Here is an 18,598-nt window from a genome sequence, read left to right as displayed (position 1 = left end):
AGGAGGTGAGGTCAGAGTATTAAAGGGAGGAGGCGTGGGGACAGATGGGGCATTATAGGCCACAGTAGCTTTTACTCTAAGAAGGGAAGCTACTGCCTTGAATGCAAGTTGCCCAAGGCAGAGGTCTGGCCTGGCTCATTTCTGCATCCCCCTCAGCATGTAGCACCAGACTTTCACCTAGAAAATGTCAAGGTGCGATTTTTCTCTTTTCTATTTTTTTTTTTTAAGAAAAGTATGTTAACCGAGGGCATTTGTGTGGCCTATAGGGCATAGTTGGTAGGTGCCCCCTTTGAACCTGTCTTAATGGAATGAAGTGGAAAAGTAGGGCCAGGTGGACAAATGTGGGCAGAAAACAGGTATATCACTGGGTCTTCAGAGCAGAGGATGGCCTGAGGAAGGTGACTGACTGGCAGGGTCGGCTGGAAGAGAGATGGGTGCAGGAGGATAACGCAGCTGGGAAGGAGCAGGAGTTCTGTGTAGTGGAGAGAAGCTAGACAGGAAACTTCAGCTGGTAAGCGGGTCAGGACATGGGAAAGGATGAGAGAGAAGTTACATATAAGTGTCAGGTGTTGGGCTGTGTGCCTAGACCAGGGGGACCTATGAACAGAATTGGAGAGGTTGGGGCTGGCCCGGTGGCTCAGGTGGTGGGAGCTCCGTGCTCCTAACTCCGAAGGCTGCGGGTTCGATTCCCACATGGGCCAGTGGGCTCTCAACCACAAGGTTGTCGGTTCGATTCCTCGAGTCCCGCAAGGGATGGTGGGCTGTGCCCCCTGCAACTAGCAACTAGCAACGGCAACTGGACCTGGAGCTGAGCTGCGCCCTCCACAACTAAGGCTGAAAGGACAACTTGAAGCTGAATGGCACCCTCCACAACTAAGACTGAAAGGACAACAACTTGACTTGGAAAAAAGTCCTGGAAGTACACACTGTTCCCCTTCCCCAATAAAATCTTTAAAAAAAAAAAAAAATTGGAGCGATCTAGGGAGCTGGCCTCTCTCATGACACTTACCATGTTATACCTTGCGTTTTATTTCCCTATTGCGTTTTCCTTATTCTCCCCTCCATGGCAGAAGTGTGTCTTACTCATCTTTGTGTCACCCACGATGTGCCCTGCTGTAGGGCAGATGGCAGGTGTTCAGGCAGTGCTTGTGTTATTTTGGGATCAGAGGGTTTGAGAAACAGGTGCGACTGCCACCTTTGATCCCATTATTTCTAGAATCATCCCTTCCCTCCACACGCTGGTTCAGCAATTCCACTCCTCAGTTAGGCAGATGTTACTCCTGGGCCTCCCACTAGCAGGACCACATATGCTTATCAAGCCATAATATTGGTCAATCATGAAACGCTGAACAGTCATAGTCAGAGGCTGTGTCAAGTTCAGGGTTAGCTAGGCATGTCTCTGGGGCACAAAGGAGGAAGTTTCTCTTGAGGTGAGAAAACCAGCCACTACAACCAATGCAAACTGTCACCTGCTTCCTTTGTCTCCTGAAACAGCTGTTACAGGACCCTCCTTGCATACTGCAGGCGTCAATAAATCCGTCTGGTGGGAGCTGCACTGAAGATTCAACACTCACCCAAACATTTGAGCATCTACGTCTGTGGACAGTTATGCCTTGGAGCAATTGCATCTACCTTTTTTTCAGCAACTTCCAAGGTCATTTCCCCCCCCCAGAAACCTCTGGACACCCCTCAAGTAGATTAGGGTTGTCATTGTACCTAGTACTTCCCTTAGCCTAGCGTTTAGAAAATGGCATTTTAAATGCCTGTTTTCTGCTCTGCATGTTCTACTAAACTAGAAGCTCTTTGAAAGCAAAAGCCTAGATTTTGTCCACAGCACTTAGCCGGGTACATCACAGGCATCATTTAACCAACAATTGCTGAATTAAATAAGGCAGTGATGGAGAGTGCTAAGTATGAACGAAGTGGAATCCTAGGAAGGCTTCTCGAGTTCGAACTGGATGTTGGAAAAGTGGTCAGTTCATCGGGTGGTGAACAGGTGTGTGCAAGGTCAGAAGGCATACTGAAGAAAGGTGTGAAATTTTCTGTGGTTGTAGCACAGCGGTGTATCTGGGGAGCTAGGGCGCCAGACAGGAAAAGCAGAAGGAAAGATGGTGTACAACCACGGTCCCATTAGGGTCAAATCCATTCAACACAGGTAATGGCAGCAACCCTGGCGAGAGGACAAAGGTGCTGACCTCCAAATCCCCTGGGAAAGAACCAGGTATCCCAGCGGCAGCACCTCGCATTTCACCAGGCCCACAGCACACGCCGCCCGCTGGCTGCGCACCCCGGCCTGCCTGGGGGCCAAAGGGACTCCCCGGGCACCCAGCGGGGGACGCCCGGGGCGGGGCGCGCAGGCGCGCTGAGACCTCGAGCCCCAAGGGGCGGGCGGGTGCGCGCGCTTCCTCGCGCACGCGCGCACGGAGGGGGCGACGGCCGCGGTGACGCTGCTGCGGCGGGCGGGTGGCGGCGCGTGAGGCGCGCGATTCCCCGCGTCTTGGGAGCAGTGCCCGGGCCCCCGCCGTTCCCGCCGCCGCCATGTCGGGCCGGTCGGTCAGGGCCGAGACCCGCAGCCGGGCCAAGGATGACATCAAGAAGGTGATGGCGGCCATCGAGAAAGTGCGGAAATGGTGAGAGTTCGGGCCGAGGGTGCTGGCGGGGGTCCCTGGCCCAGGCCCAGAGGAGCGCCGGATTAGCGGACGGGATGGGAGCCGACTGACGGGCGCTTGGGGGGAAGGGGAGCTGGAGAAGGCGGGAGGAGGGTGCAGCTCGCGTCGGCGTGAGGTCAGAGGGCGCACCGGCCGCGACCAATCAGTGGCTCGACCGACTCGTGGCCCCGCCCACCTGCGAGTGAGCTGTGCGTCTCTCCGAGGAGCTGCCGGCTTCCGGTCGCGCTGGTCAGCGGAGCGTTCCTCGTCAAACCGGTGCTGGCTTCTTCCCATGTCCTGCGGCCTCTGGAAGCTTGGCGTTGTGAACTGTCCCATGTAACAGTAAACAGTCTGAATGTAACCCGCTCTCCAGAATGAGCGTTCTACGTACTAACTTTTTGAAGTTTGGTGAGAGGTTCTCCGTACCTGCCTACCTGCCACGGGAAGGAAGCGTGGTCGTCGGAATCAAAACCTTCTCTTTCTCCTAATACCGGCCCGCACGCTGCGAGCTGGGTAGGCGTTTTCGCCTGGAGCCCTGGGAGCTGTTAGTAGAGGAGTTGAGACCTACCCCTCGTTTGTCAACGGCTCTTGTCATGTTCATTGCGGGCGCCGGTTGACCGCCTATTTTGGATCAGGAACTCCGATGTATTTCTTACCACAGTTTCACAGCCAGTTATTCGCGCCAACTTCTTGAGTGCTTTTAATTGATTACTACTAATAATTTTAAAGGCCTGGCAGTTGTTAGCTCCCTCCAAGCAGCCTTCCTCTAGCCCTCCCGCCCCTCACCCTCCACCCCCTTTAGGGGCTTCGTTACCTTGGACTTTATTTGCGTGTTTATTTGTCCATTTCCCTACAAGATCAAGTTCCTTATCTCTATATCCAATAGCTTCGTATATAGTTGGGACCCATTATAAACATTAGTTAAATAGTCATGATTTTTCTTCCTCCACATCTAATTCTCCTAGGTTTTTTGTGAAACCTAAGAATCGGCACACTTTCTCGTCTGGCAGTCGGTCCCCACCAGCATCCTAGGCCAGATGACCATCCTCTCTCGCCCAGAACAGTACCAGCTTCCCTATGATCTCCTTGCTTCCTTCAGTGCTTGCCCATTCGCTGGTCCTTTTCTTGCATTGCATTCAGAGTGATTTCATTTTTCTCAAGTGCAGATCTTATCACAGCACTCCCCTGCTTTGAAAATAATGCTCCAGTGACCTCTTCTTGCTCTTTCCCAAGACGCTGCCAGCTTTAAGGCAGTTGGAGCCACATTGCTGTTCCAGCTGCCTGGTAGCCTTCCTCTGCCCTCATTTCCCTCTTGCTTTGTGAACTCCTAGCTCACTCAAAAGTTGATTCTTCCAGGATACATTTCAAGATCCCCAATCTAGATCAGGCTCTGTTCATAGAATTTTCCACAATTGTGTTAGGTCGAACCCTAAAACATTTCCTGTATTTGACTTTTTAACCTACAAAACTGGCAGTTTGATATGGTTAAACCTAATGATTGACTAATTGTGACATGAGTTGTTTTATGTCTGTTTCCAACTGGAATGCAGGCTCTGTGAGGGTAAAGACCTCATCTTGTTCCCTGTGTGCCGAGGACCAACCACAAGCTCTTTTATAGTAAAATATTTGTTGAATAAACGAGGAAATGGAGTGTCTTTTTCAGGAGTTAACTTCCAATATCCTGTCTTTAGTTCATTCTTTTTTTTGTTTCATCACGGTCTCTACATTTCTGTGATGTCATCATTTGCTGAACAGCATCATCTGTAGCAACACTTACTTCTTTTTGTAATCTCAAATTTGGACCTGAAACCTTCAGAAGTTATTCTTCAGGCTCTCCACCTCTGCTTGTCTGTAGTTTTCTGCCTTATTTAAGAATATTACTTGCCTTTCCCTGGGTATGTGCCTGGGGGAGAAAAAAAGCTACTTGTTTTTTTAAGGCTTGTCTCAAAAGTTACTTCCTCTGTAAAATAAAACCTTAAAGCAGTTATTCCATGGCTTGGCCTTCACCCCTTTGAGGAGCCAGCGTAAGGCTTGCTTCTGTTAGTTTGAAGCATCCTATCCTGTGATTAGTTTTAAATGGGGTCATGTTTCAACCCAGAGTTCCACAGGACTCATAGGAGTTCTCCCCTCCATGGGATGTCCTAGTCTTACTGTCTTTTTGTCTTCTCTACTTCCTTGCCACCTTCAAGTATTACAATGATATCCTTATCTTTTTCATTCCTCTTGAGTTCCCAAGGTAGGGACCATATCTCACACATCTTTTATATCCTGCAGGACCTTGTGTAATAGGGCTTTATAAGTATCAGTGGAATTGAATTAATTTTTGGAAAATAAAGAAGTGATGCCAGGTAGACACCTAAGTTTGAAAATGTGCTGGTACTCGATATTGGTGTAGTCTGTGAGCGAAAAAGGTTTTGGTACACTGTACGTAGGAAAGGTGGCAAGTAGAGAGTTCAGAGCCAGAAATACTTAACAGAATTTTTTCTGGAAGAGGTGAGTTTGCACTGAAAGGTAAGGTATAATTTGACAGAGAAAGTTTAGAAGGCATTTAAGATTAAAGGAATAATCTGAGAAATAGGAAAGCACAAGTTATGAACAGAAAATCTATTTTATTGTTTTATCAGTTCTAAGAAGTGTCTTTTTTTCCTAGGGAGAAAAAGTGGGTGACTGTGGGTGACACATCCCTTAGGATATTTAAGTGGGTTCCTGTGACAGACAGCAAGGAGGTAAGTGTGGAAGAAAATCCCAACAACAAAAAGGTACTGTTTTCTTTCTTTCTTTTTATGATTGCCTCTTAATTATAAAGGAATTTATTTCCCCAGAATTGAGTTGACAATACTTCAAGGCATTCTGTCATTGGTCCACACAAGCCTCTTTTTATTCCCTTTCTTTAACCCATTCCTCTTTTCTACCGTGTTTCCCCAAAAATAAGACCTAACCGGAAAAGAAGCTGTAGCATGATTTTTCAGGATGCTCGTAATATAAAATAAGCCCTAATGTGTCTTTTGGAGCAAAAAATTAATACAAGACCCGGTCTTATTTTCAGGGAAATACGGTAGGGCTCATTTTATATTAAGAGCATCCTGAAAAACCATGCTAGGGCTTATTTTCCGGTTAGGTCTTATTTTCGGGGAAACACGGTAGGGCTTGGTAAACTACAGCCCAGGCCTGCTCCCTGTGATTGTCATGATAGCTCAATTGGAACTCAGCCATGCCCATTGGTTTCCTTACTGTGTGGATGCTTTGGAGTTACAGCGGCAGAGTTGAGTAGTTGCCAGAAGACCTAATGTCCCGCAAAGTCTAAAATATTTATCTGACTCTAAGAAAATATTTGCTGACTCCTGCTCTTATCCGATTAGCTACCCACTGTAGTGTATTTTTGTGTTTTATATGTATATATGCCTTTCTAATTCCTTGTTGATGGGTTTATTTGGACACCTGTGTATTCTTGAAAAATACAGAGCATTGTTTCATATTGGTATTTAAAAATTTACATCTATATATAGCATTGTGTTATAAACCTCTATTTCTTCTCTTGTTCAACCTTGTTTTTGAGAACTTTTCATATTTCTATAATTGTAAATAGACTTAACTACCTTTGACTCTTGCATCGTGTTCTCTTGTATACAGTGACCACATTTGTCTACACATTCTGGGTAATAAAACACCCCGATTGTCTCCAACTTTTTTTCCTAATTGTTTTGAAAAATCTCAAATACAAAACATGCAGAAAAGTATATAAAACACAAATGTGCAGAATAATGAATAAATATAAAGCTAATACCCTTGTCGAAAAAACCCAGGTCAAAAAATAGAGCATTGCCAACTCTCCCAGACGCCTCTGTGGGACCTTCCCAGCATTCCATTCCTTCTCTCTAGAGGAACTCCCCCTCCTACCTTTGCTCTTCTTAACACTTCTCTAGTCATTGTAAACATTTTTAACTTTATATAAACAGCATCATGCAGTGTCTATTTTTGTGGGTCTTGCTTATTTTACTCAGTGTTATGTTTATAAAATTCATCCACGTTGTCTTTGGAGCTCTTTGTTCCTTTTTGTTGCTATATGGAATTTCATTATAGGACTATACTGTAATTTATCTTTCCAATTCTCTTGTACATGGATGTTTGGGTTGTTCCTAGTTTGGGATACTAGGAACAATGCTCCTCTGAATATTCTGATTCAGTATGTGGGTCAACATGTGCCTGAATTTTCCTTGGACATGTTCCTAGGAGTGGAATTACTGGGTCTTAGTTAGGGTCTGCGTATTTTGATCTATACAGTACTACTTACTGTAGCTAATGCTAGACTATTTCCCGACGTGAGTGATTGTACCAATTTATGTTCCCACAACAATTATGAGAGTTCTCACTGCTCCAAATCCTCATCAAGAACTGGTACTGTTAGACTTATATGTAAAGATATCTCATTGTGGTTTTAATTTGATGACTATATGTGATTATTAATGACAGTGAACACCTTTTCAATGTTTATTAGCCTTTTGGGAGTCCTCTTTTAGGAAGTGCCTGTTGAAGTCTATTTGGTTGTAGTCTTTTTCTTAGGACTTGTGGGAATTCTCTGTGTTCTAGACACAAATTCTTTATATACTACCCATACCTTTTAACATTCCATGGCTTGCCTTTTACTCTCTTTATGCTGCCTTGAGTAACAGAAGTTTTTAATTTAATGTAGACAACATAATTTATATTTTTCTTTATAATTAATAATTTTAAATGTCTTAAGAAATCTCTTCTTAGAGGAACAGAAGTATGGGCTGGTGGTGTGGTTCTGTTCCAAGAATCCCCAAGGACCTAGGGTCTTTAAAAAAATTTTTTTAGAGAGTAACGGCTCTATTCATTTTACTTGATTTTTGTGATAAAATACACATATCATACATTCACCATCTTACCCATTTGACAGGAGGGTTAAGTATACTTGTACTTACCTATTGTGCAACCGATCTCCAGGACTCTTCATCTTACAAAACTCACACTGTACCCATTAAACAACTCCCCACTTCTCTGCTCCATTTTTGACCTTGTATCCCAAGGTCAAGCTCCAGCCCTTCATTCAGCACATTTAGATTCCAGGCAGCAGGAAGAGTGGAAGGATGACAAGTGGTATTTTCATGAATTTAAGGAGTTTTCTAGAAGTTGCCTCAGGACATACATATATATACTTACTGTGTGTGTTCATAATAGTCTGTGGCACAGGAAGGCTGGAGAAATGTGACCACCTAAGAATTTTATTAACATGGACAAGGATTTATATCATAATACACTTTATTTCTTTTTCTCTCTCTACCTCACGATGATGATACAATTTTTTTCTATTGATTTAAAAGTTCTTTTTTTCTATTGGCTACCTCTAACTAAGTAAGACTTACTGTTTTTCCCTCTAAAGCTTATCAAATCTGTTTTCCCTCTGAACCTGATGACAACCATAACACATTTTACCCTCCCCCACTTCCAACCCTGCCTTGTCCTTAGTTTTGGAGTTTTATAATAGATCAGATATTCAGTTCAGATATTTCAGTTTTTACAGATATTTCTTGTTTTAGTCATTGCTTAATTAGAGTAAACATTACTAATTATTTAACCCTTTGTACCTACATATTATTTTTTCCAGATTCATTTGTCTTGCTGCAATACACCCTTGAAGAGTTTTGTCAGAGGGCTTTTCTAGAAAAAACTTTCTGAAAATATCTTTTTATTCCTGAAAATATCTTTGTGTTACTTTCATGTTTAGTTGATCATTTTACCTGTATATGAAATCCTGTGTTCAAAATTACTTTCTTTCAGCATTTTGAAATTATTACTCGATTGTTGTGTTTCTGGTGTTGCTGTTGCTGATGGCAGTCTAATTCTTGATTCTTTCTAGGTGATCCTTTTGTATTTCTGGAAACTTGTAGAATTTCTTGTCTTTGATTTCCCAGGACTTCTGTAAGACTGTCCTGTGATGTTCACATCTAGCGTCTTTGTTTTTGAACTTTTCTCATTTGTTTCATCTCTGTCCTTTCCTCATGTATTCTGATTTTTCAACCCAGTTTTTTCTTCAGCAGTATCTATTTCTGCTGTAAAGCTCATTCATTTAACTTTTATTTTGAACACTTACATTATTCATACCAAATTTCCTCAATTGGTTCTTCAGGACAACTTGCTAGTATCATCACTATCTTTCTGAGTAGACATATTATGTTCTATTTAAATTCTTCTGTCCTGTTATCATTCTGGGATAGCTTGTTCTGTTGTCTTTCTCATGGTGCTGTTTTCCTCCAATATCCGGTTAGTTTTTTTTCTGTGCACTGATCTTCTATTCCCTTAGGACTCTGTGCTGCCTTGGCTAGTAATATGTAACTGAGCAGAATGTGTAGGCCTAAGCTCTGGTTTTCTCTCCTCTAAATGAATTTAAGCGATGGGGTTATAGCTTCAGGATTCAGCCTTTCCCTTTCCCCTCTCCCATCTTCCCCTGCCTCCCAGGGAACTCCCTAGTACCAATCTTCCATGTGCCGCCTTTATATAGGAGCAATATCCTGCCTTGTCGTTGCCAACCAAGCCCAAGGAGCTGGTGGGGGGAAGTTAGGAGGGCTCTGGAGCCACCCTTTATTCTTCATGCAGCCCTGGCTCCTGTAGTGCCATCACCCCGAAGGCCCAAAGGTCAGGCAGCACATTTCTTGGGTAGTCTGTATATGTGGGGGAAGGACCCTGCCCCAACTCATTTCTCCCGTATAAGTCTCTGGCCCTTTCCTGTTTCAGGTTCTCCCAGGACTCAGCTCCCTTTGTCTCTCCTGAAGGCTTTTCAATGTTTGTGTCAGTTTACAAGCTGGGCCTGAGGTCTATCAGTTGGACCTCCAGTGGTTCATGGTAGTGGGCCATCTTTGAAGGTTGGAAAATGATGAAATTGGTAAAGAAAGTAATGTAAAGGATACAAGGGTGTGGGACTGCTGATGGGAGAGTAAATTGGCCCAAACTTTAGACAGGTCAAGTTGACCATATATGTATATTTAAAAGCTTTCAGTGATGGATGTATTGATTCACTAGATTCACGTTGTATACATACATCAAATCACCACAGTGTACACTTTAAATATCTTACAGTTTTATTTGTAAGTTATTAACTCAGTAAAACTTGGGGTTGGGGGAGGCTTTCAAAACATTTAATCCCTTTGATCTAGAAATTTTATCTCCAGGGATTTATCCTCAGGAGATAATCCTGATGTGTGTAAGGTACATCGACAACGGTGAGCGTTACAGTATTGTTCACAGTATTTAAAAATTGCAAGCAAAATAAAGATCTTATGGTAAAGAATTTATTAAGTTATTGTACACCTGCATCTTGTAAAGCTCTGTAACCTCTATAAAAAAGATACTGTAGAAGATTACTCAGTGACATAGGAAAATGTTTTTAATGTGGTGAATGATGGAAGGGAAGCAAGTTATTATACTGTATTATCCATTTTCACACACGTATGTGTAGGTTGTCTCTGATTGTACAGGGGATTTTCATTTCTTTTTCTGTATTTCCAGAATTTCCTATGGTGAATATGTATTTTCCATGAACACAGAACCATTAAAGATAAATGAGAGATCAGGAAAAAAAATGATAAAGCCAGATGTTGGCCTGGGTGATGTGAAACTAGTACACCAACTATATGGCCACCATCCTTTTAGAGAAGGGTGGGGTACAGTGTATTTTAAGAAAAATAATATGTTTATATGTTCTGATCTAGAAGGAGTTTTTTTTTGTATATTTATCTGAATAAAATAATCCAGGAAAAAGTGAAAGTTGAGCATTGTGGCTGGCTTTATTTCTAGTAGCAGTAAATAAACTCAATCCTAAATAAGTTAAAGCTAAATGTCCAGTAGTTGGGAAGTGATTATGTGAAATTGTGGCATATGGAATATTATGCAGCTATTAAAAATCAGGTTTATGTAAGTTATGTAGTAAAATGGCAAAGTGTAGTTAGATTAAAATTATATCTGCATAGACAAAATGAAGGGAGAAACATTCATAAATGTATACAGTTGACTTATTGCAGAGATGGGATTAAGAGTTATGAACAAAAACTGAATTGTGTTACTAGTACAATGCATGTACAATAAATGGACATTATAAACAGTATGAATTAGTGAATTTGAGATTACCCAGTTTAAACTTTTGGCTGTTGGGATGCTCTCATCAGCAAATTTCCTTTCCTGTGGGCTTGTTTGTTGCAAGCCAGTGCTTACCTTCCCACTGTGATTTCCCTACACATGTAACCTACTCCTACTTGAAAGAAATAATGTTAATAGGCAAAGGTTGACGTGGAGTGATCATTTTTAGTGGATGGAGTTCATTGGTCAGGAATAGAGCTAGCAGGGGCCCCTTTGTCCTGTAACTTCTTGCATTACATGTAAGTGACTCCTTCCTCTGTCCAGTCAGAGGTCCATTCTTTCACTTACTATTTCTTGCTGTGCTACTAAAATAGGAATCTTTCTTAGGTGAGTATTTTGTGTTTCTCACTCGTCCGCATTGGGAAGGGTTGAGTAGAGGCTTCTGATGAGGGCAGAAAGCAGAAGAGTACCACAGGGAGCTCTAGTGGAAGCATATGTATCTGCCTGTCTCTTTTGATTAATGATATTAGCGCTGGAAAGGTCCATTTTACAGATAGAGACACTGAGGCTTGGGGACACCTTATCTAGGATTTTGTTACTCCTTGGGCCCTGGATTCTCAAGCCGCTGTCATTATTCCTGTTCAGTCCTAATCCAGACCTCTGTGGTGTCTCAGCACCATTTTCCCTCTCTGTGAGTCTCCTGCTTGGCTCTGTCATATTCCTCTGTTTTTCCTTTTCTAGAAAGAAAAGTCAAAATCGAATGGTTCAGCAGCCCGGGAACCTAATGGCTTTCCCTCTGATGCCTCAGCCAATTCCTCTCTCCTCCTTGAATTCCAGGGTGAGTTGCATCCATATGCCTTCCTTGCAGGAAAATGAAAACTTAGATGAACCCACTAATAATAATAGTTCTGTATATCATTTCAGTGCCTACTGTTTTGCTGGTATCTTGCTCGGCACTTTACTAGGGCAGTCTTTTCATTTAGACCTCACGATAACCCTGCAAGACAGATGATAGTATCCTCATTTTCCATTTAAGGAAACAGGCTCAGAGAGGTGAGGTTATTATGCCTAAAGTCACGTAACTAGTAAGTGGCAGACTTCTCGTTAGTTCCTGGTTTTCTGGATCGGAAGCTCTTTTCTTAGAGTATGTATTTTACGATAGTGCCTTAGAGTAGGCCGCCCAAAGCCCAGGCATCTGCATGTCTACCGCTGGCAGAAGGGCTGCCTCCTAGACCGGTCTTCAGTAAACATCCTGCTTGTGTCAGCACTGCATTCATATTGTCACTTTTACACCTGTGTGGCATTTACTATTTGTGAAGCACTTTCACTTCAGTTTCTCATTTTTATCCTTACATCAACCTGTGAAATAAACCGGGCAGTAATCCTCATCTCTGGTTATGGAAACTGATGCTTGGAGAAGAAAAGTGTTTGCCTAGGCTCAAAAATGACAGAGCTTTATTCTTTTTGCAATAAAATGCAACTTCCATTTTAGCATAGAAGATAGGCCTTTGTAAAAGTAAAGACTAGAAAGGGGTTATGATTTTCTCTTCAAGACTAGACTGGGAGTGTGCAGGTGTCCCCTCCCCACCTTTCTCCTAACCTCTCCCCACCCGGGTCAGTGTGACACAGGAAGAATACAGCGGAAAGGTTGTAGCTACGTGTGGGGTGTTCAATAGTCAAAGAGCTCTGGGAGACACACGAGGCTCCATTTTCTCAGTCTGCCCACCGTCTCATCCTTTTCATTCAGTGAACAGTTAAGGAACTTCTACTGTGTGCCAGGTACTATGCACAAGAGATTCAAGGACCAGTAAGCCACAGCGCCTGCCTGCACAGAGTATAATAGAAGGAAACCGGTGTGTAAAATAATACAAATACAGGTGCGCACAGGATACAACAAAACTATAAAAGAGAGAGTGGTCGTTTCCACCCAGAGGAGCCTGGGACGTGGCTCCGCAGAGGACGTGATGCTTCAGCTCAATGTTGGCCTATACAGGGGCTTTCCAGGAAGATTGGAAAGAGCAAGTTATAACAGACACCTGTGCACGAAGCCACTCTTGCTCAGGTCCAGCTTGGCTAGAGCCAAGGGTGTGTATGGACTAAAAAGGCAGTGTGAGCCTGGAGATCAGAAAGGACTTTGTATGGAGTGCTAGGGCCACCTTGTGCCTGACTGGAGAAGCACTGGGCTTTGAAACGTATCGTTTAGGCACAGGGAGCCACGGGAGGGTTTAGAAAGATGACTCTGGCAGCGGTGTGAAGTACAGTTGGGAGTACTGGGGCTGAAGGAAGGGCAGTAGAGCGCTGTTGCTGGAGACCAGGCCAGAGATAATGAGGCCTGAACTCAGGCAGCAGGAGAAGAAGGAGTGAACGTAAATGACAGCAGAAGGGTGGATCAGATTTGGTGACTGGGTGCCGGAGGAGAGGGAGAGGAAGGAGTTGTGGACTCCTGTGTTTCCATCTTAGGTGGTGACTTTAAGCCCTCAGACAGCTTCCCATGTGTGAACCCTGTGGTCCTGGAGGCATCAGGGGCAGCCTGGGCTGCTGAAAGGCCTGAGCTGAGGACCTCCAGTCACCACCTTCCTCTTTCACGTAGTTGAGAGTGCCAGACAGATTTGATCATTTTCTACACACCTTGTGTTGTGAGAAAGGATGAGAGGCACAGCCACGTCCCTCTGGGCCACTAGACAGAAAATGCCAGGTCTAAGCTTTAATTGGTGGGTAATGAAGGATGAATAACTAGATCCCGACCTTCCTGAAATAAACATGTTGCATACACTTAACGACTCTAGCGGCATGTGGTGCTGAGAATATGTGTCGTGAAATAGAAAATGCTTAAATTCATCAGCTTAGACTTTGTTGATACTTTGCAGTGCATAGAAGCCCTATGAGTGTGTGCCTTCGGGTCAGGGTGCATCTCCAGCAGTGATCTCTGTACCCGGCATGTCCATGGCTGCCTAAGGAGATAGACCAGGCCCTTGGCTCTGTACCTTGTTATTCTCGAGGAAAAATGACCACCCTCAGCTGTTGCCTTTGTCATGTTTGGTTTTCAGATGAAAACAGCAACCAGAGTTCTGTGTCTGATGTCTATCAACTCAAGGTGGACAGCAGCACCAACTCAAGCCCCAGCCCCCAGCAGAGCGAGTCCCTGAGCCCAGCACACACCTCCGACTTCCGGACAGATGACTCCCAGCCCCCGACCCTAGGCCAGGAAATCCTCGAGGGTGAGTCAGTGGACCCAGGATGAGCACCTCTTGCTCTTGCCATTTCTCTTCAGAATAAGAGGTTAGAGAAAGTGCTGCAGAGCCTGGCGGCCTCAATCCATTTGTTAACAGTTTGGGCTGTTTTGGGGAATGGTTGTATTTTTCCCTTCTCACAGAATGAAGGAAGAAAACAAGCAACACAACTGAGTGCCAGGCTCTGTGTGAGGCACTTTTCGTATTTGATTCTGGTACAATTCTCTCTCAAACCCGATGAAATAGCAGCTATTTTATTATCTCCATTTTACAGATGAGGAAGTGGAGTCTTAGGAAGGTTAAATTGCTTACCCAGGATCACATAGCTAGTAACTTGTGGAACTGGGTGTCTCCAATTTCATTCCTTCTAACTTTAGAGTTTGCATTATATCCTGCGAATTTCTTCTTTTAATACAGGTAACCCCATAAAACATGGCACTTCTGTAACACAGTTTCACTCTAACACGGTTCGAGAATTGGGGGAAACCCTCATACAACACGGCATCCTAGAACACGCTTTCACTCTAACACAGTTTGAGAATTAGAGAAATCTCCAAACAACACGGAGCATAATAAGGGCTTTTAAAAGGAAAAAATATCTCATTCGAAATTTTTCATTCGAACGTGGATGTCATATCAGATTTGACTGCAGAATTTTAAAATTTATTAGAATTTTAAATCCATTTTGTTTGTGGAGTGTTAAGTTCAGAGGATGAAGATATCTTGTCAAAAAGAAAACACCCTCGGTTAATGGTGCTTAGTAGTGATGATGAAAAAAACATTATTTAATACATATTAATATGTTATACTTTTGGTGAAGATTGCTTTAATAAAGATATTTCTCTTAATTATAAAAATATAATAGTATGTTTCTTTAATTTTTGGAACCTAACCCCCTGTTTTGTACTAGTTCTTTGTTTCGTATAACACGGATTCGCATAACGGTGTTTTTAGGACCCTAACAACCGCGTTATGCAGTGGTTACCTGTACATACTGATTCTCTGGCAGTATTGCCTCTTCACTAAGGCACCTCCACATAGCTGCTGGGAAGGCTCCCCCAGCTCGAGGCAGATTCTGTAGGAGCCTCCCGCCTCAGGAGGCCCTGCAGTTGTGCTGACCTTCCTGCTTTTTCAGAGCCCTCCCTGCCTGCCTCAGAAGTTGCTGATGAACCTCCCACCCTCACGAAGGAAGAACCAGTTCCACTGGAGACACAGGTAAGGAGGCACTTTGGGTTTCCCAGTTTCTAAGAAAAAAGGAAGGAGTCTGTTGCTGTGAATTGTACCTATGGCTTCGAATATGCTATAGTAGCGTGGGAAGGCAGCATGGGAAACTGGTGGCCCCAGGTCACAAGCCAGGGGAAGACGTTTGGTTATCTGTGAGAAGGTTGGTATCCGGCTTCTGGTTTGTAATGAGGATGGGTGGAAGGTTCAGGTTCAGAGGGTTGGCCCTGTAATTCCATGTTCTGGCTGTTCCTAGATTACCGAGGAAGAGGAAGACTCAAGTGCTCCACCCCTGAAACGCTTCTGTGTGGACCAAGCCGCAGTGCCGCAGACAGCGTCAGAAAGCTAGCACCATCCTGGTGCCCCAGCCTCTTGGCCCCCTGCCTCTATTTATTGCGTCTGGTTCTGACCGTGCTGTGTTGCTGGGGTAAGGGCAAGCCCTGGGGTCCAGAGCCTGCACATAGGAGCCTTCTGGGCTGGAAGGCTGCCAGAGGACTTGGGGTTGTAGCATCATCTTCCTGTCCCCGGCACCTGTGTCTGCTTGCTCCTGAAAAGAAGAGCTCATGTCCTTACTGCACCCCAAGTAGGCTGGGGCGTCAGCCATCCCCAGGTTCATCTGTCACCACCAGGTAGCAGTCTCTGCTCTAGAGCCTCTGGACCGAGCTGCTGGCACTTCTACAAGAGGAAAGAGATGTGGAAGGCACCCTTGGAGAGGAGAGGGCCTGGAGTTACTTGAACTTGAATGGCGACTGTAGACTCATGGACTTTCATAGTGCTGGGTGCCTGTAGGCTGCTGTTGGAGAATGCCTGGGCAGAGACTTTGGAGGGAAGGGGCTTTCCTCCAAGTGAAGGTAGAAAAGTCCATATAGATCTCTTGCTGTCCTGGCACTTCTGCCCATTCCTGAGGTTATCCTGCCTCGCATGGGCTCTCTAGCTGCTGACAGTTCTTTGCCCCCCACCGTAACCATTCCCTTCCCCCAACACACACACACAAACGCAGCTTTCCCTGTTTTCACCTGTACATTTCATTCCAGCGTGCCTCGTCTCCTACTATGGTCCCCAGTACTCATGCCACAGACTCCGCCCCAGCAAGCATTTAAGGTCTGATAACAGTACCTGTCCTCCACAGTACTCCTTCAGCTCAGACTTTCTAGAAAGTTCCCTTTTCTTTGAAATCTGCATGTTTAATTGAACTTTGTGATTTTATTTTTTGTTTTGAAAAAGTTTAAGAAATGGAAATGGGCAACAGTGAGTGAAGACATATTTTAGCACTGAATAGAATATTTTTAAAATTAAACTATTTGAAATATGTCTCATTGGTATCTGAATATTTTACTCTTGAAGGTTGTGGGGATGGGGGGTGGGGGTAATGGTGGCTGAGTGTTTGTGAAGTCACTGTGGGCTGGGCTCTGCCGATTGTCTTATTTCCAGAGTGACTTTCTGATGAAAATGATTTGGATATACCCTCTGAAGTTGTCATGTAGTCAGATTATACTTCTGTCCCTGTGTACTGAATACTTATTTTCCACAGTTCCAGGTCCTTAGGAAGCATTCATGAGTTCTTTTTTTTCCTTCTACTTTTTAAAAATTATGGCAAAAGGTACATAACATAAAATTTATCATTTTAACCATTGTATAGTGTACAGTTCAGTGGCACTAAGTACATTCACATTATTGGGCAATCAACATTGCTGTCTAGCTCCAAACTTTTCATTACCTCAAACAGAAACCCTGTACCCATTACGCAGTTGCTCCCCACTTGCCTCTTCCCCGAGGCTCTGCAATCACAAATCTGCTTTCTCTCTGTGAGTTCCTGTTTTGCTCCTGGTTCCTAAGGAAAACAGAATCATTGTTGAAAATAATTCTACATTCTATACGTTCAAGAATTTCATTTCAGGGACAGCCCATTAGCTCGGTTAGAGTGCGGTGCTCTTAACAACAAGGTTGCTGATTCGATCCCTACATGGGCCACTGTGAGTTGTGCCCTCCACAACTGGATTGAAACAACTACTTGACTTGGAACTGATGGGTCCTGGAAAAACACAAATAAAAGCAAAAAAAAAAAAAAGAAAAATGGAGGGACCACAAAGAAGTAAAAAAAGAACTTCATTTCTTCAAATACTTTCAAAAAGTATTTCCTAAAGTGATTCCTCATTTCTCTCAGGGGTTCCAGGTATCTTGGACAAGACTAGAATTCAAGTTCTGCCCTGTTTTGTCATCCCCAGTTTTTTGTTTTTTTTTTTTAATATATACTGTCAAGTTGTCAAATGTCACAGTTATTAGAATTGTATGTGGTACATAAAATGTTTTAATGTGTTTTTAAACAAAGGAAGTTATGGAAAGTATAATGACTATGATAAAAAGAACAGGCATGTTTAGAAAAGAACCAGAGTTTCTGTAAACAGAATTATTGAAATCAAGTGTCACAAAAGGTAAGCAGGAGAGAAAACGAACAAAGGGAGATAGCAGTTGGCATCTGTGGTCACTTTGTGACCAGGTGTGAGGCCTGGGAGGAATGCTGTCCCTTGTTGGTGATTGACTGGCTCAGGAGCTGGACCTCTCCAGGGAACTACATAGAGCACAGTGTGGTAGGTACTGGGGTAGAGCCCACAAAGGAACAAGTAGGATGATGAAAAATGTGTAATAGAAACCATTCTCTTCTTTCCTTGACTTCTACTTTACCACCACTTCATTGATATTCTGAGAAATTCAGGCTAGCAGTCTCCACTACTATCCCAGAATCTTGATGCTGTAAGGATTAGGAGGAGGAGTAGAAAAAGAGAAGGGAAAAGGTCTAGGATGACCACAGTTACTCACAACTTGTAAGTTCCCTCTGGGTAGTGGGAGGCCCAATGCATATGCACATTTGAATTATTAAGAAAAATACATTTTAATTCATATTCTTTAAATATGAATGAGCACTAAAGAGCAATAGAGCTTGTTGGATTTTTGCACGAGAATTTTGGAGTATGCAGAAGGTGAGTACATGGGAACAGATTTACTCATCATCTTGGAAAATGGTATTTATTTTACAAATATTTCTTGATAACATATCCTGGGTTCTCTGTAAGGTTCAGCTGGTAGACACATGGTCTCCACCTTTCTGAGGTAGAGAAGCTAGTCAGGAGTCTGTGCAGTGGGGGTGGTGAGGGTAGAATACTGTCAGGGCTCAGAGAAGAATCTTGGAGGCTTTGTGATCCCAGAAGGTTTATAGAAGAGCTGGCAGTTGAGGCTGGGCCTTGAGAAATTTGGATGTGAGGAACGACTACTTTGGGCAAAATAGCATGAGCAAACAAATGGAGGCCGTGAGGCATGGGGTGTGTAGGGAGTAACTGGGGAATTGGGCGTCTTATTTTTACAACTTTGTATTTTGAGAACTTTCAAAATTCCAAAAGTTGAAAGAGTAGT

The 18,598-nt window shown here is 43.7% G+C and overlaps 1 protein-coding gene across 1 annotated transcript; it reads left to right on the top strand.

Annotated features, from left to right (window-relative positions):
* Positions 1-2,498: 2,498 nt before the first annotated feature.
* BCL7B (BAF chromatin remodeling complex subunit BCL7B) lies at positions 2,499-16,501 on the top strand. Its single transcript, XM_033110664.1, has 6 exons — positions 2,499-2,630; positions 5,299-5,374; positions 11,481-11,577; positions 13,787-13,957; positions 15,105-15,184; positions 15,447-16,501. Exons 1-6 carry the CDS (start codon positions 2,539-2,541, stop codon positions 15,537-15,539), a joined length of 609 nt encoding a protein of 202 aa, XP_032966555.1. The 5' UTR covers positions 2,499-2,538; the 3' UTR covers positions 15,540-16,501.
* Positions 16,502-18,598: the final 2,097 nt, after the last annotated feature.

This window comes from Rhinolophus ferrumequinum, chromosome 7, assembly GCF_004115265.2.
Source record: "Rhinolophus ferrumequinum isolate MPI-CBG mRhiFer1 chromosome 7, mRhiFer1_v1.p, whole genome shotgun sequence".
Taxonomy (NCBI): domain Eukaryota; kingdom Metazoa; phylum Chordata; class Mammalia; order Chiroptera; family Rhinolophidae; genus Rhinolophus; species Rhinolophus ferrumequinum.
The sequence above is the reverse complement of the archived record's forward strand: the minus strand, read 5'-3'. Positions and strand labels throughout refer to the sequence as shown.